Below are 19,514 nucleotides of genomic sequence, written 5' to 3'. Positions count from 1 at the left end.
GGAGAGCCGGGCCTTGCTGCAGGGCAAGAGATGCTCAAGGTCAGAGAACACAGAAAAGGCTATCTGACTCTTGCATTATATCTGTGGCCCCTCAATAAGGGTGATGACAAACTTCCCTGGTGAGAATTGGCAGGGAGATGTAGTGCCATCATCACTCCTGGCAGGAAGCAGTGTAGAGATATATGTTCCAGAAGGTAGTTCCAGGGCACCATGCTCTTCTTGGTGATGTGGTTAACTGGAGCCTCCCAACACAGCAGGAAGTTAGAATATGAATCATTCCCCCATTTCACAAGAGAGCGGCCTGATGTCAGGGGCTCTTGTAAAGAGTTACTTACAGGGCAAAACAAAGTATATTGGACACTTCAATTTCCTCATTTATAAAATGGGACAATATATATTTTATGAGACAGGAGAAAGGATTAAATGAGCTATCATAAGAAAAGTAGTAGTCATATAATATAGTAATTGCTGAATAATTACCCACTTCTTTCCTCTCACCATTTATCCCACTGGGGGATATAGCAAAGTTATCATGTATGTTGCTAAAAGTTATATATTAATTATATCATTTAATCTTCACAGCAGTTCTACAGTGTTAGGTACCATTATTCTCTCACTATTTCATGGATGAGGAAGCTAAAGCAAGCAGAGTTTGACTATCTTGCCCAAAATAGCATAAATATAATATAAATATATTAAGCATAAATATAATAATAGCAGAGAATGTCAAACTTAGGTGTGGCTGAGTCCAGATTCTCATAACCAATAAATAGTATATCCCAGCTCTCAGAGATGTGAAATGCTCATAACAATGGAAATAACTTCATCACTTTCAAACTACTGAACCAAGATTTTAAATGAAAGAAAACATTAATAGAAGATGAAACAAATCTATATCATAGCAATATATTTCTTCTGCTTGCTCCTCAGAAGAAAAGCTATGACAAACCTAGACAGTGTATTAAAAAGCAGAGACATCACTTTGCCAACAAAGGTCCATATAGTCAAAACTATGGTTTTTTCCAGTAGTCATGTACAGATATGAGAACTGGACCATAAAGAAGGCTGAGCACCGAAGAACTGATGCTTTTGAATTGTGCTGGAGAAGGCTCTTGAGAGTCCCTTGGACAGTAAGGATCAAACCAGTCAATCCTAAAAGAAATCAACCTTCAATATTCATTGAAAGGACTGATGCTGAAGCTGAAGCTCCAATACTTTGACCACCTGATGGGAAGAACCAAGTCATTGGGAAAGACACTGCTGATGGGAAAGACTTAGGGCAGGAGGAGAAGAGGGAAACAGAGGACAAGATGGTTGGATGGCATCATTGACTCAATGGACAAGAGTTTGAGCAAACTCCAGGAGATAGTGAAGGACAGGGAAGCCTGGCATGCTGCAGTCCATGGGGTAGCAAAGAGTTGGACACAACTGAGAAACAACAACAAAGCAATACAGCAGTGTGTTACTAAATGAATGATGTGATTAACATTTTTAATTAAAAATTCTTTTCTTCTCCAGTTTGAGACATAATTGCCATATAACACTATAATAAGTTTACAGCATAATGTTCTGATTTATGTACATTATGAAATGATTACCATAGAAGTTTAAGGCATATATATCACCTCATACAGATAGAAAATAAATTACAAAGAAAATATATTTTACCTTGATCAACATATTTTCAACATTTATACTTTCAACTAAATGCCTCCATTTAAACTGCAGTGTAGTCTTTCTTCTTGCCAACTCACTCTCCAAGCCCTAACTGTTATCTCACTGCTTTTTATATATGCTAGTGTTTCTACAGCCTGATTTCCTTCCCATGAGGAAACACAAGCACTGAAAACATGTAAAAAGTTTTATCTCTAACATGAAAATATTTTTGGTTAGCAAAAAACTAGTCTGTCTATTTAACTCAATGGACAATGTTTCAACTTCCCCAAAACTCCACAAGTGCAATGCATTTCTGCTCTTTTACTGTTTTATAAAAGAATCCATGACATCTACATTTCTCAGACCATACTCATTTGCTCAGTTTCTGAATTATATTTTTAAAAGAATGTTCTTTAATTCATAGAGTAATTTACCTCTGTCCCAATACAGTCTTAAAATTTTAAACGTATATGAACCTTTCTCAACCTTTTCCAAAGGCATACGGATGGTCAACATGCACATGAAGAGATGTTCAGCATCACTAATCATAAAGGGAGATGCACATCAACAGCACAGTGAGATATCACACCTATCAAAACGGCTATTACCCAAAAAACAACAAGCAGCAAGTACTGATAAGAATGTGGGGAAAAGAGAACCCTTGTGCACTATTGGCAGAAATGTGAATTGGTGCACCCATCATGGAAAACACTATGGAGGTTTCTCAAAAAATTAAATATAGAAATACCATACAATCCAGAAACTCCATTCCTGGGTATTGATTTTTTTAAAAAAGAAGCATTAGTTCTAAAAGACATATGTACCCCTATAGCCACTGCAGCATTATTTACAATAGTCAAGATATGAAAGCAACCTAAGTGCTCAATAAGAGATGACTGATAAAGAAGATGTAAGGTACACACACACACACATACAGGAGTATTGCTCAGCCATAAAGAAATGAAATCTTGCCATTTTGCAACAACATGAATGACTTAGAGGGTATTATGCAAACCAAAATAAGTTAGAACAAGATTGTTCCATTTGCAACATGAATGACCTAAAGGGTATTATGCAAACCAAAATATGTCAGAGAAAGAAAATTACTAAATGATTTCACTTCTATATGGGATATAAAAAGCAGAACAACTGAACAAACACAACCAACCAGAAACATAGTCACAGAGACAGAGAACAAACATATGGTTGCCAGAGGGGAGGTGGGTAGAGGGTTGAGAGAAATAGGCGAGAGAGATTAGAAGGTATAAACTTTGTTACAAATACAGAAGTCACAGATGAGAAATATACAGTGTAGGGAATACAGCCAATAATAATGTAAGATCTTTTTACCGTTACAGATGGTGTAGACTTAACGAGACTTGTAGTGTTGATCATTTTGAAATATAGAGAAATATATAATCACTGTAATATGCACTGGGAACTAAAATAGTGTTGTAGTGTTATACTTTAAAAACAAAGAAACTCATAGAAAAAGGTATCAGACCTGTGATTACCAGAAGTGGGGGTCTGGGAAAGGGAAACAGCATGGTGGCCAAGAGGTACAAACTTCCAGTTATAAGATAGATAAGTTCAGTTCAGTTCAGTTCAGTCGCTCAGTCGTGTCCAACTCTTTGTGACCCCATGAATCACAGCACGCCAGGCCTCCCTGTCCATCACCATCTCCCGGAGTTCACTCAGACTCACATCCATCGAGTCCGTGATGCCATCCAGCCATCTCATCCTCGGTTGTTCCCTTCTCCTCCTGCCCCTAATCCCTCCCAGCATCAGAGTCTTTTCCAATGAGTCAACTCTTCTCATGAGGTGCCCAAAGTACTGGAGCTTCAGCTTCAGCATCACTCCCTCCAAAGAAATCCCAGGGCTGATCTTCAGAATGGACTGGTTGGATCTCCAACCATAAAAAACACTGAGCACTGAACAATTGATGCTTTTGAATTGTGGTGCTGGAGAAGACTCTTGAAAGTCCTTGGGACAGCAAGGAGATCAAACCATTCAATCCTAAATAAAATCAACCCTGAATATTCATTGGAAGGACTGATGCTAGAGCTGAAGCTCCAATACTCTGGCCATTTGATGTGAAGAGCAGACTCATTGGAAAAGACTCTCATGCAAGGAAAGATTGAGGGCAAGAGAAGAAGGGGATGACAGAAGATGAGATGGTTGGATGGCATCACCGACTCAATGGACTTGAGTTTGGGCAAACTCTGGGAGATAGTGAACAACAGGGAAGCCTGGTGTGCTGCAGTCCACGGGGTGGCAAAGAGTTGGACACAACTTAGCGACTCAACAACAACAAAAAGGGATGTTATCTTGTACAACAAGATAAATATGATTAACACCTGCTATATGTTATATATGAAAGTTGTTAAGAGAGTAAAGCCTAACAGTTCTCATCATAATGAAACTTTTACTTTTTTTGCTCATATCACATGGCTTGCAGGATCTCAGTTCTCTAACCTGCAATTGAATCTGGGTCACAGAAGTGAAAGCCTGAAATTCTAACCACTAGGCTACTAGGGAACTCTCTTTTAATTTTTTTATCTACATAGGATGGTGGATATTCAATAAACTTATATGGTAATAATTTCATGATGTATATAAGTCATATTATGATGTACACCTTAAACTTAAACAGTGCTATATGTCAATGATATCTCAATAAAACTGGAAGGAGAAAAAAAGTATGTGGACCTTTAAGCCATTTGCAACCTTCAGAGAAATGACAACAGTTAGACCTTAATGGGTTCATTTAGGAATCATACAATGTGAAATAAAAATCTATTTTGTTCTTGCATTAAAAAAAAGAAACAAATGGAAAAAGCAAATTAAAATTTTGCACATAGGACAGTGTTTCCAAACATGCTTTAAAAATAGAAACTCTTATTAAAAAGAGGTAAGTACATTAAGAACATTATGCTAAGTGAAATAACCCAGAGAGAGAAAGAAAAATACTGTATGATTTCACTAATAGGAAAGTGAAAGTAGCTCAGTCATCTCCAACTCTTTGCGACCATATACACAGTCCATGGAATTCTCCAGGCCAGAATACTGGAGTGGGTAGGCTTTTCCTTCTCCAAGGAATCTTCCCAACCCAAGGATCAAACCCAGGTCTCCTGCATTGCAAGCAGATTCTTTACCTGCTGAGCCACAAGGGAAGCCTAAGAATATTGGAGTGGGTAGCCTTTCCCTTCTGGAGCAGATCTTCCCAACTCAGGAATCAAACCAGGGTCTCCTGCATTGCAAGCAAATTCTTTACCAATTGAGCTATGAGGGAAGCCCCTTCACTAATACGTGGAATCTAAAAAGAAAGTTAAATTAAAATAAGCAGAGAGCAGAATGTTGATGTTATTAGGGACAGAAGAGGGGTGGGGATGGGGCGATCAAAGGGGTATGTATGAGGTTGCAGTTACATAGAATGAGTAAGACTAGAGAGTCTAAGACTTTATGCCTAATATATAGGCATAAAGACTATAATTAATAATTCTGTATAGAACACTGGAAATATGCTAAGATAGTAGATTTCAAGTGCATTCTTCACACACAAAAAATGATAACTATGTGAGATGACATGTTAATTAGCTTGACTGCAGCAACATGTATGTGTGTGTGTGTGTTTGTGTGTGTGTGTGCGTGTACTCATGGTGTATATCTCTGTACAAATTATATATATATATATATATATATATATGGAAAAATTTAACTAAATAGATACTCCAAGTCAAATGAGATCTAAATCACAGGTGACAATAGAGTATTCAGTTCAGTCCAGTTCAGTTGCTCAGTCATGTCCAACTCTTTGTGACCCCATGAATCACAGCACGCCAGGCCTCCCTGTCCATCACCAACTCCCGGAGTTCACCCAACTCACGTTCATAGAGTCAGTGATGCCATCCAGCCATCTCATCCTCTGTTGTCCCCTTCTCCTCCTGCCCCCAATCCCTTCCAGCATCAGAATCTTTTCCAATGAGTCAACTCTTCGCATGAGGTGGCCAAATTACTGGAGTTTCAGCTTTAGCAGCATTCCTTCCAAAGAACACCCAGAACAGATCTCCTTTAGAATGGACTGGTTGGATCTCCTTGCAATACAAGGAGCTCTCAAGAGTCTTCTCCAACACCACAGTTCAAAAGCATCAATTCTTTGGTGGTCAGCTTTTTTCACAGTCCAACTCTCACAGCCATACATGACTACTGGAAAAACCATAGCGGGATTATAAAAATACTAATTCTCTCCCCCAAAATAATCCATAATAATCCAAAATAATCGGAGAAGGCAATGGCACCCCACTCCAGTACTTTTGCCTGGAGAATCCCATGAACAGAGAAGCCTGATGGGCTGCAGTCCATGGGGTCGCTAAGAGTCGGACATGACTGAGCGACTTCACTTTCACTTTTCACTTTCATGCATTGGAGAAAGAAATGGCAACCCACTCCAGTGTTCTTGCCTGGAGAATCCCAGGAACGGGGGAGCCTGGTGGGCTGTCATCTACGGGGTCACACAGAGTCAGACACGACTGAAGTGACTTAGCAAAATAATCCATAGGTTCAGTTAAAAGTCAGTCAGATCCAAAAAGTATTTTTTATGAAACTCGGTTCCAAACAAAAAATCCACTTGAAAGAGTAAGAGTAAAAGGAATTAGAAAAAGCTATTTTTTTGAAACCAAGTAACAAAAGTATAATGTTTCAAGAAGTAATATTAATTTGTTAGTGATGCTGGAAAACACCAAGAAAATTAATGATATAAAATAAGCAGAATTTTTCAGACGGCAAGCTGGAAACAGTAGACCAGAAAATCAACTTAGTTACCATCAGATTTGTTTTTTAATGGGCTGTAAGATAGAAATCCGGAGAAGGCGATGGCACCCCAGTCTGGATGGAGGAGTCTGATAGGCTGCAGTCCATGGGGTCGCTAAGAGTCAGACACGACTGAGCGACTTCACTTTCATTTTTTAGTTTCATGCACTGGAGAAGGAAATGGCAACCCACTCCAGTGTTCTTGCCTGGAGAATCCCAGGGATGGGAAAGCCTGGTGGGCTGCCGTCTATGGGGTCACACACAGTCAGACACGACTGAAGTGACTTAGCAGCAGTAGCAGCAAGATAGAAATCATCAAAGTGTAACACATCTATTACGTGTGGGTGTGCTTGACGTGTGCATGCATGCATGGTAGTACATCAGTTCAAAAGGTAAATCATTCCTCACTTTGTAGAGCACTATTAAAAGTGTGAAAAACACAAACAGTAGAGAAACAAAATAGCATAGGGGAATTTGTAATATGATCAGGGTGGTATTTCAAAATAGTAGGGGAAAAAAGAACTATTCAGGCAAGGATTTGGGGACTTGGGGACATTTATAAAATAATATGTCTATATAAAATAATATATCTATATAGTAACATTAGTGTTCTATCACACACAATACAAAAAAAAGTTTTAAATGGTTTAAAAATGGAAGGTTAAAAAACTCCTATGAAAATATTAACAGAAATGTGTAAATAAAAATTAATACACAGTAAAAAACCATGTAAAAAATTAAAGAAAGAATATTTGGAATTTTTATAAAAAGTAAAAATTACTACTCAAAATTTATAGCTGTCTCATTTGTATAAATAGAAAACTATACAAGCCCAATGGCTTCCCCGGTGACTCAGACAGTAAAGAATCTTCCCACAATGCGGGAGACCTGGGTTCCATCCCTGAGTCTGGAAGATCCCCTGGAGAAGGGAATGGCTATCCACTTTAGTATTCTTGCCTAGAGAACTCCATAGACAGAGGAGCCTGGCAGGCTACCATCTCTTGGGTCGCAAAGAGTCAGACACGACTGAGCAACTAACACTTTCACTTTTTTCATAAGCCCAATAGACAAGTGAATAAATGATATTAACATATAAATGCACACATAAATATGTCTGTCTAACTCCAGAATGCAAGTTAAAACAACAGATAGACCTTTTCATGCTCATAATATAAAGAGTTTAATAGTATTAAGGCTGGTCAGGATCTAGAGAAAATTATACTCAAATATGCACACGGGGGGAAGGAGTAAATTATCACGATACTTTGGAGGGTAGTTTGCAAGTATGCGTTAAAATGTGCATAGTAAATTCAGCAATTCTATTTTGTGGTATTTATCCTAGAAGAACACAAACAACCATGCCCAGAAAGAGATACGTAGAAGTGTCTGTTGCCCTGTGGTTTACATTAGAAAAAAATTTAAGCAAACTAAGCTCTCTTAAGAGAAAAATACCCAAGCCTGTGTACCTACACAGTGCACACATGTAAAAGAACATGCTGCATGCGTAGATGACATGGCTAGAACCCCCAGAATTAATGTTGAATGATGACCCCCAAAAAAGCAATTTTCAGATGGATACATATGGGTTTATACTCTTAATATTAAAGAATAGACAAAAATACTATATAGTTTCTATAGTTACTGGAGAAGGCAATGGCACCCCACTCCAGTACTCTTGCCTGGAAAATCCCATGGACGGGTAGGCTGCAGTCCATGGGGTCGCTAAGAGTCGGGCACGACGACTTCACTTTCGCTTTTCACTTTCATGCATTGGAGAAGGAAATGGCAACCCACTCCAGTAATCTTGCCTGGAGAATCCCAGAGACAGAGGAGCCTGATGGGCTGCTGTCTATGGGGTCGCACAGAGTCGGACACGACTGAAGCGACTTAGCAGCATGGTTACTACATACGTAAACACATACATTGAACAGAGGTTGCCGCTGGCAAAAAGAAAGAGATCTGAGAATGGAAGCAGTGAATAGTCAAGTCTGACAAGTTTTGTTTTTATCCCCAGAAGTTCTATTCAGCTATTTTTCAAAAGTGATTTTTTTCCCCTTTCAGTTTTACTGAGATATGCTTGACATACAGCCCTGTGTAAGTTCAGTGTGTACATCATAATGACCAGACCTATGTATATTGGAAAATGATTATCCATCACCTTATACAGATACCCCCCAACAGATTTTTTTTAATAGCATAATGTTCTTTTCTCATGTTTCAAGTATTTCTTCTTTCATGTCCTTCCCTAGTATTCTAGAGTCTGAAGTTCTGGAAGGTGTAATCCTACTGCTCCTTAGTGGATGCTCAGTGTTAGAACTGCTTCATTGCATTTCACATTTCTGTCTTGCAAGCAGGTCCAAATATAAACTGTACAGCCAAGGAGAAGGGTTCCTCCTTCCACAGATGTTTTTCATTTGCTTTCCTGCAGAAGTATCACCTGTCAGGGTCATTTTTTGTGTTATTTCTGTTTGGAAGCTCCTGTATCATGCAAGTAATGTAAACCTGAATTCCAGCCTCAGGGAGAACAGGCTCTTGTCTTAGAAAACTCATGGAAGTCTTTTCTTTTGGTGCAGAACAAGGCTAAAACCAAGAAGCCAGCTGAGCATCTCCTTGTGCTAATCAGCTGTTTTTTACACTATGTGATTCCTTTCTCTGTGTTTATAGAATTCTGAGGGTTTTCAGCTCCACCTTTCTGGGGCTTTTCAGTTCCAACTCCCCTCCTTGCCTAAATGCAAGGCCTTGTTCTAAGTCTGTGGCTATGAGAACTCAAGTGCCTTGGCAACAAGCACAAGGAAACCTAATATGACATCAATTCACAATTGGATCCCTGGTCTAATTATAATTCTTTACAAACAAGTTAATTTTGCAGTGTTTGCCTTTATAAACTTCCCCATTTTATAGTCCAGGAGAACACAATTCAAGTGCTTCCTGAATCTGTCTCCTGGGCTATAGTCTTCCATTTGGCTCAAATAACACTCTTTTCCATTCCTATTATAGACTGGTTTATTGATTATATCTTTTGGCAATACTTAGCTATATACTTAAAAGATTTTATATTTAAAAGAATGAATGTTTGCTATATTTTAGATTTTCTAGATGTGTCAAGAGAACTGTTAGATTCTCTAATTTATTGTGGGCTAGAAATAACATTTTAGTATTTCTTAAAATGAATTCATTTTTATTTATGTAATTTAAAATTAAGTAAAAGATGCTGGATACATATCAGAGAAACAGAAACAGTACTTCTCTATTTGCGCTTTATTGGGGACATAGCTTTCAACTTAATTCTCAAAGATGGGGAGGATCTGAAATCAGCAAAAGGGCAGGGAAAAGGCTTTTAATTGATCAGGTTCCCTGTCCCACTTATGCTCAGCACCATCATCTAACTTTTTGGTGAAATTTTTTATTAAATGTTAACAACCACGTGATTATTAAACCATCTGTCTCCCCATGCTGAGGGGACAGGGAACAGTAATACAGTTATTCTTTTTTATGTGTCAAGCAGTGGTTTACAATTGAGGATATTTTTGTCTACTAGGGGACATGTGACAATGTCTGGAGACATTTTTGGTTGTCACAACTTTGTAGGTGCTACTCAAATCTAGTGGGTAGAGGCCAAGGATGATGCTAAACATCCTACATTGCCCCCAAACATGCACCCCCTGACCCCAGCAACAGAGAATTATTCAGCCCAAAATGTTAATGTTTATGATAATGAGAAACTCTAGCATAAAACAAAAGCTGCTGACAGCTACTATCAATTGTGTTACTATGATGGATCCCTCTTCCACCTTCTCTTTCACTCTCTGTGTATATTAGGATTCACATTCCTTTTCCTCTCTACATCAACAGTCTACATAAGACTTGATAACTGGTGATCTGCTTCTGAGAAACATCCTAAAGAAGTACACCTCACTGGAATCATCCTCAGATCTTCTCAGCAACAAAGTGTCTGAGCAGCCAAATGTAAGGGACATTCATTTCTTTCAGTTCAGTTCAGTTCAGTCGCTCAGTTGTGTCCGACTCCTTGTGACCCCATGCAGCACGCCAGGCCTCCCTGATCATCAGCTCCCACAGTCCACCCAAACCCATGTCCATTGTGTCGGTGATGCCATCCAACCATCTCATCCTCTGTCGTTCCTTCTCCTCCTGCCCTCAATCTTTCCCAGCATCAGGGTCTTTTCAAATGAGTCAGCTCTTCACATCAGGTGGCCAAAGTATTGGAGTTTCAGCTTCAACATCAGTTCTTTACGTTTTCTCAAACTCACTGACCAGTCACTTGAACCTGGAATCTGAATCCTAACCCTAGACTTCCTGCCCAGCTGGTCTGAACAACATGGCTGCCTTTCCCTACCCGGACTAATCTTCCCAAATTTTACTCTGTGCTTTAATATACTCATCTGTACCTCCAATGCCTCCTTTGTCTACCTCCCTGTCTCATCAGGTCCTTGCCAGGACAGCTAATCACATCTTAAAATGGGGACAGCCTATGCCAACATTATCAGGGTAGTCAAGAAAACTGCCAGCAGATGTTTTGATTGTAACCTCTTTGGTTAAACTGTAACACACTGATGGAGACACCAATCACCATAACATACACAGAGAAAGAAAAAAATAAAACAATAAAGAAACACTCTGATTGCTGTAATACAAACAATGACTTCCGAATATTGACACTGGGAAACCTAGCAGAGTGATGTAAAAATAGTCCATTATTAAAAGATCAATTTCGAAACCCAGTCGTATCAGACAACTGGAAAAAAAAACCATACCTTATTCTTAGTAAGGTAAGTTATACTTTTACAAATATATCCACTATCTTAGCAAGTGCAATTTCCAAAACAAACCTATTTAGCAAAGAACAATTAAAATACCCTCCTTTTCATTGTTTTTGAAACTTTTTCCATAGTCTCAAAAACAAAGCTAAGTTTCCTTAAAATAGGTATAATTATATTAGGAACACTGTTGAAAGAAATGAGTAACTGGGCATTAAGAAAGGCTGCGTACAGAGTACAATGGTTAATAACATAGCCCCTGGTGCCAGAGAGTCTGGTTTGAAAATCAAACTCCCAACTTACCACCTGTGACTGTGGTCAGTTCACTTGGTCTCTCAGGGCTTCTTTTTCCTCATGAGCAAGTTGCAGATAGTGGCAGTATCTATTGTTCAGGGTTCTTATGAGGTTTAAGCTCAGTTATGTGTAAAAATACACACCTGGTACTTAGACATTACCTTGTATCTGTTAGGTAAACTACTAGCAATATTTTTAAAACCTAGACATTACCTTGTATCTGTTAGGTAAACTACTAGCAATATTTTTAAAACATAAAGCCAGTAGACAAGTTGCTATCATGACTCAAAGGTCATGCTGTTCACTCTCCAAGGCACAGGACCTGTTTCTCAGTCTCAAGCATCTCTGAGTCAGTATGCTATGAACTAGAGTCAACTCTGCAACCAATGTCCACATTTAGATCTCTGTTTGGAAGGAATGATGCTGAAGCTGAAACTCCAGTACTTTGGCCACCTCATGCGAAGAGTTGACTATTTGGAAAAGACTCTGATGCTGGGAGGGATTGGGGGCAGGAGGAGAAGGGGACGACAGAGGATGAGATGGCTGGATGGCATCACGGACTCGACGGACATGAGTCTGAGTGAACTCCGGGAGTTGGTGATGGACAAGGAGGCCTGGCGTGCTGCAACTCATGGGGTCGCAAAGAGTCGGACATGACTGAGCGACTGAACTGAACTGAACTGAAAAGAGACATTTTGTCCCCAAAGAGATGAACTTTTAAAAAGGCCACAGGAAAAGAAAAAATAATAAGCAACAAAACAGAAATGTTGTTAAGCACAATTCAAATAAACAAGCTGAAAGTATATGAAAACATTCTCTTTATGAAGTACCTTTAAAATCCTAGTGATAACAATAAGAAGAAAGCCAATGGTTCCTAATAAACTTAAGTACACCTTCAGATTTAAATTCTATATTTCAATAAAGGCAGTTCCTAAAACCAAACTTTAGGATAGAAAGGCAACCAAAACAACAGGCTACCATGAAAAGGGTCACAGCTCAGAGACGCTGTGTTTCAAAGAAAAGTAAAAGTGAAGGTCGGTCAGTCTTGTCCGACTCTTTGCGACCCCATGGACTATACAGTCCATGGAATTCTCCAGGCCAGAATACTGGAGTGGGTAGCCTTTCCCTTCTCCAGGGGATCTTCCCGACCCAGGGATCAAACCCAGGTCTTCTGCATTGCAGGTGGATTCTTTACCAGCTGAGCCACAAGGGAAGCCCAAAGTTAATGTCTTTTTTTTTTTTTTTTAGCAAAATCAAATCCAGACTTAAATAAGGAACAATTGTATTCCAAACATCTACTGCAATAGGGGAAATGCTGCACGCTTTGGATCGACAGGCATCTCACTGTCAAATAGAATAAAACAATTTTATAAGAAAGGATAAGAGGGCTGGAAGGAACTCTTGAGAAGAAATGAAGCTTTTACCCAGTGGTAAAAGCAGACAGCACCACTGGACTGGGGTAATGCATGTACTGTTTGCACAGACTGGGGGCAAGCCAAAGTCCAGGGGTCTGAGAGGAAGAGAAAAGTATGACTCAGGTTTGATCAGGCCAAGGTGGACAGGGTGTTGTGTTAGTTGCTCAGTCATGTCCGACTCGTTTGTGACCCCATGGACTGTAGACCACCAGGCTCCTCTGTCCATGGAAAACTCAGGCAAGAATACTGGAGTGGGATGCCATTCCTTCTCCAGGGGATCTTCCTAACCCAGAGATCGAACCTGGGTCTCCTGCACTGCAGGCAGATTCTTCACCATCTGAGCCACCAGGGAAGCCCCAAGGCAGACAGTGAGTAATGGACAGCTGTGAACACCTGCTCTCTTGGATACTGTAGGAACACTGGTTTTAATAGCAGTTATCAGAACAAAAGAGTGGCTAGGAGTGAAACCCTCCAAACAGGTTAAGTAAGTAAATAATCAGCCTGACATCAACTTTTTTTTACTCTTTCTGTGGGCACCTGATCCTTTTTGCACCTGAGCTCCAGCTATACAGGATAAATGAGAGATGTGCTCCTGCCAGCATTACCAGGTTAATGAATAGATTTGCAAACTTATGTCCTTACATAAATCTCTCTTAAAGAAACACTGTCCTAACAAAGGAAACCAACCATTAAAACTTGTGAAAAGTAAACCAACAGGCAGCAACACAGGAGGGTGATGATTCCTTTTTACAAGAAGGAATACACTCCAAATACTAGAGTGGGGACCTCTGGAAAGAAACCGGAGTGGCACAAAGTCATAAAGATGTTCTTCTGTCAGAAAACTCACTGCGAACATTCCAGTGGTATCAGATTTCAGGGAGGGCACACCTTTTACTCACATTAAACAGAAACAGGGAAACCTTTCTTAAGACTAGAGGACAGTTAAAGACTGGACATAGGATTGGATAAAACTTATCAGTGACTTAATAAACAGGATTAGAATTCTAATTATACTTCTAATATTGTTACTAAAACAGATAACTACTCTGAGTCATTTAAAGGGCTCTGAGATTACTTTTAAAACACTGGAATCCAAAACTGTGAGGAGAAAGCAGGCCTGCATTTTATTTCAGGATTCTTTACTTGTTTATCCACAGCACCGTCCCTGACTTATAGGTAACATCCTAGGTTACAGTCCATGGGGTCGCAAAGAGTCGGACACGACTGAGCGACTTCACCTTCAAAGGTCTTCCAGTAGATACATGAATTCTCCTCTCAAGGCAGAGTGACTTGAATGGCTGTACCAGCAAGGTCTGAGAACAGCAGAAGAGCATCTGCAAATTAAAATGAACCCTCCCTTCTCTTCAGCTGTCTTTCTTCTAGAGAACTTTTCTTAACCCTCCCAGCTGGACTGGCCGCCTCCTCCCTGCACTGGAGTACCTCACAGTGTTTTAGCTGTATGAGATACTGGTGTGTTTCTCCCACCAGACTGTGAGCAGAATTTAGTACTTCATAAGGCAAAATACAGTAGCTTAATTAAAAATAAAAGTTATCTGGGCATTATATTATTTGAAACATGAAACATAATACATTTACCAGTCATTGATATGCTATGACTCTCCAAGGTAAGGTTAGAGTATTTTGTCGTCATTTCTTCCTGGACAGGTAGACTTGTAATAGGTGCAGCCTTTGTCATCATTTCCTCCTGGACAGGCAGACTTGTAATAGGTGCAGCTGTAAGAAAAAGAACATATGATTACATATTATTATCAAGGTTAAATGACTGCATAAAAGCTATTTCACAGCAGCTAAAACATTGTATTGTGTATACACAATGTTAACGAAAAATGTTTTCAGGAATCTCTGATTCATTATGTTTAATATGCTCCACAGACATTTAGAAATACATTGGGCTAATGAACGTAACAAAATTTCCAGTCTTTCTATATTTTTTTCCTGAAAAATCCCTACTGACTTGTATCAGTTGACTTAAAAAGAAAAAAACTTTCCTTATCCTACAATTTGTCATTTCTTTCTAAAACATAAATGAAGACATTGAGAACTTAGATAAAGAGTGCCAGAGATAAAGACATCAAAAGGCAGAGAGAAGATGAGAGGACAAAAAAAGGACAGACAGGTTATAATAAAGGACATAAAAGGTGAAGACAGAGAGAGTGTGCTGCGGGCTGGAGGACAGACAGCACACAATACATGCACAGGAGAGTCTGTGCTGCTGCTTTCCAGCTATGGGGACAGTACAGCCTTGTTTGTTTCTGTTTTCAGTTGTTAAGTCATGTCCCACTCTTTGCTGACCCCATCAACTGTAGCCCACCAGGATCCTCTGTCCATGGGATTTCCTAGGCAAGAATACTAGAGTGGGTGGCCATTTCCTTCTCCAGGGGATCTTCCTGACCCAGGGATAGAACCCCCATCTCCTGCATTGGCAGGCAGGTTCTTTACCACTGAGCCACCAGGAGAGCCCAAATAAGGAGAGTCTTTATTCCAAAAATTCTACTGTAATTGGGGAAATGCTATGAGCTTTGGATCTACAGGCATCTCAGTGTCAAACAGAAAAAAAAACACTTTTATTGTATACAGAGGGGTAAGAGGACTGGAAAGAACTTTTAAGAAGCAATGGGGCAACCTAGTGGGGAAAAGCAGATGGCAGCACTGGACTGCAGTCACGTGTTATTGCTTGCTCAGACTGGGGGCAAGCCGAAGGTCAGGGGTCTGAGAGGAAAAGAAAAGGCTGATTCCAATTTGATCAGGCCAAGGCAGACAGTGAGTAATGGACAGCTGTGAACACCTGCTCTCTTGGATATTGTAGGAACACTGGTTTTAATAGCAGTTATCAGAACAAAAGAGTGGCTAGGAGTGAAACCCTCCAAACAGGTTAAGTAAGTAAATAATCAGCCTGACATCAACTAAAAGTCCAATTTTTACTCTTTCTGTGGGCACCTGATCCTTTTTGCACCTGAGCTCCAGCTATACAGGATAAATGAGGGATGTGCTCCTGCCAGCATTACCAGGTTAATGAATAGATTTGCAAACTTATGTCCTTACATAAATCTCTCTTAAAGAAACACTCCGTCCTAACAAAGGAAACCAACCATTAAAACTTGTGAAAAGTAAACCAACAAGCAGCAACACAGGAGGATGATGATTCCTTTTTACAAGAAGAAATACACTCCAAATACTAGAGTGGGGACCTCTGGAAAGAAACCAGAGTGGCACAAAGTCATAAAGATGTTCTTCTGTCAGAAAACTCACTGCGAACATTCCAGTGGTATCAGATTTCAGGGAGGGCACACCTTTTACTCACATTAAACAGAAACAGGGAAACCTTTCTTAAGACTAGAGGACAGTTAAAGACTGGACACAGGATTGGATAATACTTATCAGTGACTTAATAAACAGGATTAGAATTCTAATTATACTTCTAATATGGTTACTAAAACAGATAACATTTAAAAGGCTCTGAGATTGCTTTTTAAAACACTGGAATCCAAAACTGTGAGGAGAAAGCAGGCCTGCATTTTATTTCAGGATTCATTACTTGTTTTTCCATACCACTGTCCCTGGCTCATAGATGGCATCTTTAATTTCTTTGTCTAAAGGTCTTCCAGTAGATACATGAATTCTCCTCTCAAGGCAGAGTGACTTGAATGGCTGTACCAGCAAGGCCTGAGGACAGCAGAGGAGCATCTGCAAATTAAAATGAACCCTCCCCTCTCCTCAGCTGTCCTTTTAGACAGCCTTCCTTAACCCTCCCAGCTGGACTGGCCACCTCCTCCCCGCACTGGGGCACACTGTCCTCATCACACTCGACTCCCATCTCACTATATTATAACTGTATTAGGTACTGGTGTGTTTCTTTCTCCAGACTGTGAGTAGAGATTAGTACTCCATCAGGAAAATACAGTGGCTTAATTAAATATAAAAAATTATCCGGTTATTAAATTATTAGAAACTTGATGCATTTACCAGTCACTGATAGGTTATGACTCTCCAAAGAAAGATGAGAGTACTTTGTCATCATTTCTTCCTGGACAGGTAGACTTGTAAAAGGTGCAGCTGTAAGAAAAAGAACACGTGACTACGTATTATTATCACGGTTAAATGAGTGCCTAAAAGCTACTTCACACAACAGCTAAAATGCTGTACTGTATACTATTAATGAAAAATAATGTTTTCAGGAAACTCTCATTCACTAGGTCTTCTAGGTTCCACAGACATTCAGAAATACACTGAGCTACTAAATGTACCAACATTTCCCATCTTTCTATATTATTTTTTTACTGAAAAATCCCTACTGCTTTACATCAAGCGGCTTAAAAAACAAACCTTTTCTCATCCTACGATTTGTAATTTCTTTATAAAATGTAAATGATGACATTGAGGAATTAGATAAAGAGTACCGGGGTGGGGGTGGAGGCCTAGAAAGGCAGAGAGAAGGTAAGAGGACAAAGAGGGACAGAGAGACCATAATAAAGGACATTGAAAAAGGAAGAAGAGAGAGCGTGCCAGCTGCTAGAGGACAGGGAACACACAGTGGGTCCACAGGAGAGGCTGCACTGCTCTTTGCTTTCCAGCTACGGTCACAGTCCAGTCTGCCCTCTACCAAACCGACTTCAATCTTGCTCTATCCCTCATCTCTTCTTTCGAAAACTTTCATCAAAAAAGCAAGGTTTCTGTTTCCATCTGTCGCATTCCCCTCAAAGATTCCTTTAAAAAAAAAAAAAAAAAAACAGCTATTCTCTCCTTGTCTTTAGGACACAGACATTACCTCCCAGGAAGACTACCCCAACTCTATCAAACAAGGCAGAGAAGGAGAAAGGCTCATTACTGTAAACTTGACCGTATTCTGAAAATTTTTCATTTACTTTAAATTAAATTTGGGCCTGTTTTATACCACATTTTTTTAAATTCTCTGCTTAAAAAGTTATTCCATTTGCAAGATTAGATTTCTAGTTGTTTCTTTTTCTAACATATATGAAAATTGTTACCAAAGCAAGTTATCCCTTTTGTTGCTTCAGCTTACATACCGCCTTTACAATATTGACTAATTTTTTAAAAAAGTACTTTGCAGAACCTAACTCTCCAATATACCATGTTACAAAAATTTGGTCACTTCTAATACAATCTTGGAAGGTAGGATGCAGTTTCTCATAAAATCATCCTTTAACAAATAACATACCTAAATCACACTGCTCTCCAGGGCTTCCCTGGTGGCTCAGCTGGTAAAGAACCCGCCTGCAATGAGGGAAACCTGGGTTTGATCCCTGGGCCGGGAAGATCCCCTGGAGAAGGGAGCAGCTACCCACTCCAGTATTGTGCCCTAGAGGATTCCATGGACTGTATAGTATATGTACACTTTATATTTATGTTGGGCTTCCCCAGTGGCTCAGATGGTAAAGAATCCACCTGCAATGCAGGAGACCTGGGTTCTATCCCTGGGTTGGGAAGATCCCCTGGAGGAGGACATAGAATTCACTCCAGTATTCTTGCCTGGAGAATCCCCAAAGACAGAGGAGCCTAACTCTCCAATAAGCCATGGTCCAAAGATTTGATCACTTCTAATACAATTTTAGAAGGTGGAATGCAGTTTCTCATATCCTTTAACAAATAGCATACCTAAATCACAGTGCTCTCTGACAGTGATTATTTAGGAAAATATGCCCTGAGTTTCTCACTAGGCTGTCAAGAATACAAACTTCTCCTTCATCCACACTTAATATTCATTCATTCATATTCTCTGTCACTCTCTCTCTCAAACACACAGACATTGCCAAAAAGTTTATCAACATGAAAGTTCCTTTTTTTGTTGTTATTGGGCATAGCTCACTTAGAGGTTGCATTAAAGAGAAAGTATCTCAAGGAGATCAAGACAGATGCTCCACTCTGTCATCTCTTCTGTGAAGCCTGCAGACGCAAGCTTGGATATTTGTACTTCCTTTGCTCAGGAGGCCTTTCCACTTGGCCTAGCCTACTGTAGAGTGGAATACCATCATGAAGGTCTTCATCACACTCTATCCCTGAAATAAGCTCATAACCTTTTGAGATGGTCTGACATTTAGTATCATTATTATTATCCACACTATCAACTGCAATATGAGTGACATAAGCTGGAAGAAACACTGTCATTCTCCTTTCACTTAAATAAGTGAACATATAGAGCATACATGCAGGATGTCAAAATGGAATATAAAGCTACATGGATCATAATGATATTGACTGAGGCCCATCATTTGTGACAGAAGGTCATTAAAATTTCAGAGTAGCAACCATTCATAATGTTGACCATAACTGCCCTGTGTGCTGTATACAAGCTTGCATGTGATCTACAGAATAAGAAGCATGATCTACATCTTTGAATGACTCTGGTGGTGGAAGAGAGCTGGAGATAACACACCAGGGAGATGAGGCTGGGTTATCTTCACATTTTGCATCATCAGGACGTGGATGGATGGGTCCACCCAGGGCCTACATTAGAGCAAGAAGAAAAACAGAGGTCTAGGCTTGGCTTGGGCAAAAATCTGAATTTACGAAAGTTGAAGGAATAAGA

The 19,514-nt window shown here is 39.7% G+C and overlaps 1 protein-coding gene across 1 annotated transcript in view; it reads right to left on the bottom strand.

The window, feature by feature from the left end:
• Positions 1-19,093, bottom strand: part of EMB (embigin) — a 45,961-nt gene extending 26,868 nt beyond the window's left edge. Inside the window, exons 1-3 of the mRNA XM_068990518.1 lie at positions 18,955-19,093; positions 16,934-17,023; positions 14,546-14,683 (exon numbers count right to left, since the gene is read on the bottom strand). Coding sequence (XP_068846619.1) covers positions 14,546-14,683; positions 16,934-17,023; positions 18,955-19,093 — 367 coding nt within the window. The remainder of the gene's footprint in view (positions 1-14,545; positions 14,684-16,933; positions 17,024-18,954) is intronic.
• Positions 19,094-19,514: the final 421 nt, after the last annotated feature.

Source organism: Capricornis sumatraensis, chromosome 18, assembly GCF_032405125.1.
Source record: "Capricornis sumatraensis isolate serow.1 chromosome 18, serow.2, whole genome shotgun sequence".
In the NCBI taxonomy this organism is placed as follows: domain Eukaryota; kingdom Metazoa; phylum Chordata; class Mammalia; order Artiodactyla; family Bovidae; genus Capricornis; species Capricornis sumatraensis.
This window is presented reverse-complemented; position numbering and strand designations above follow the sequence as displayed.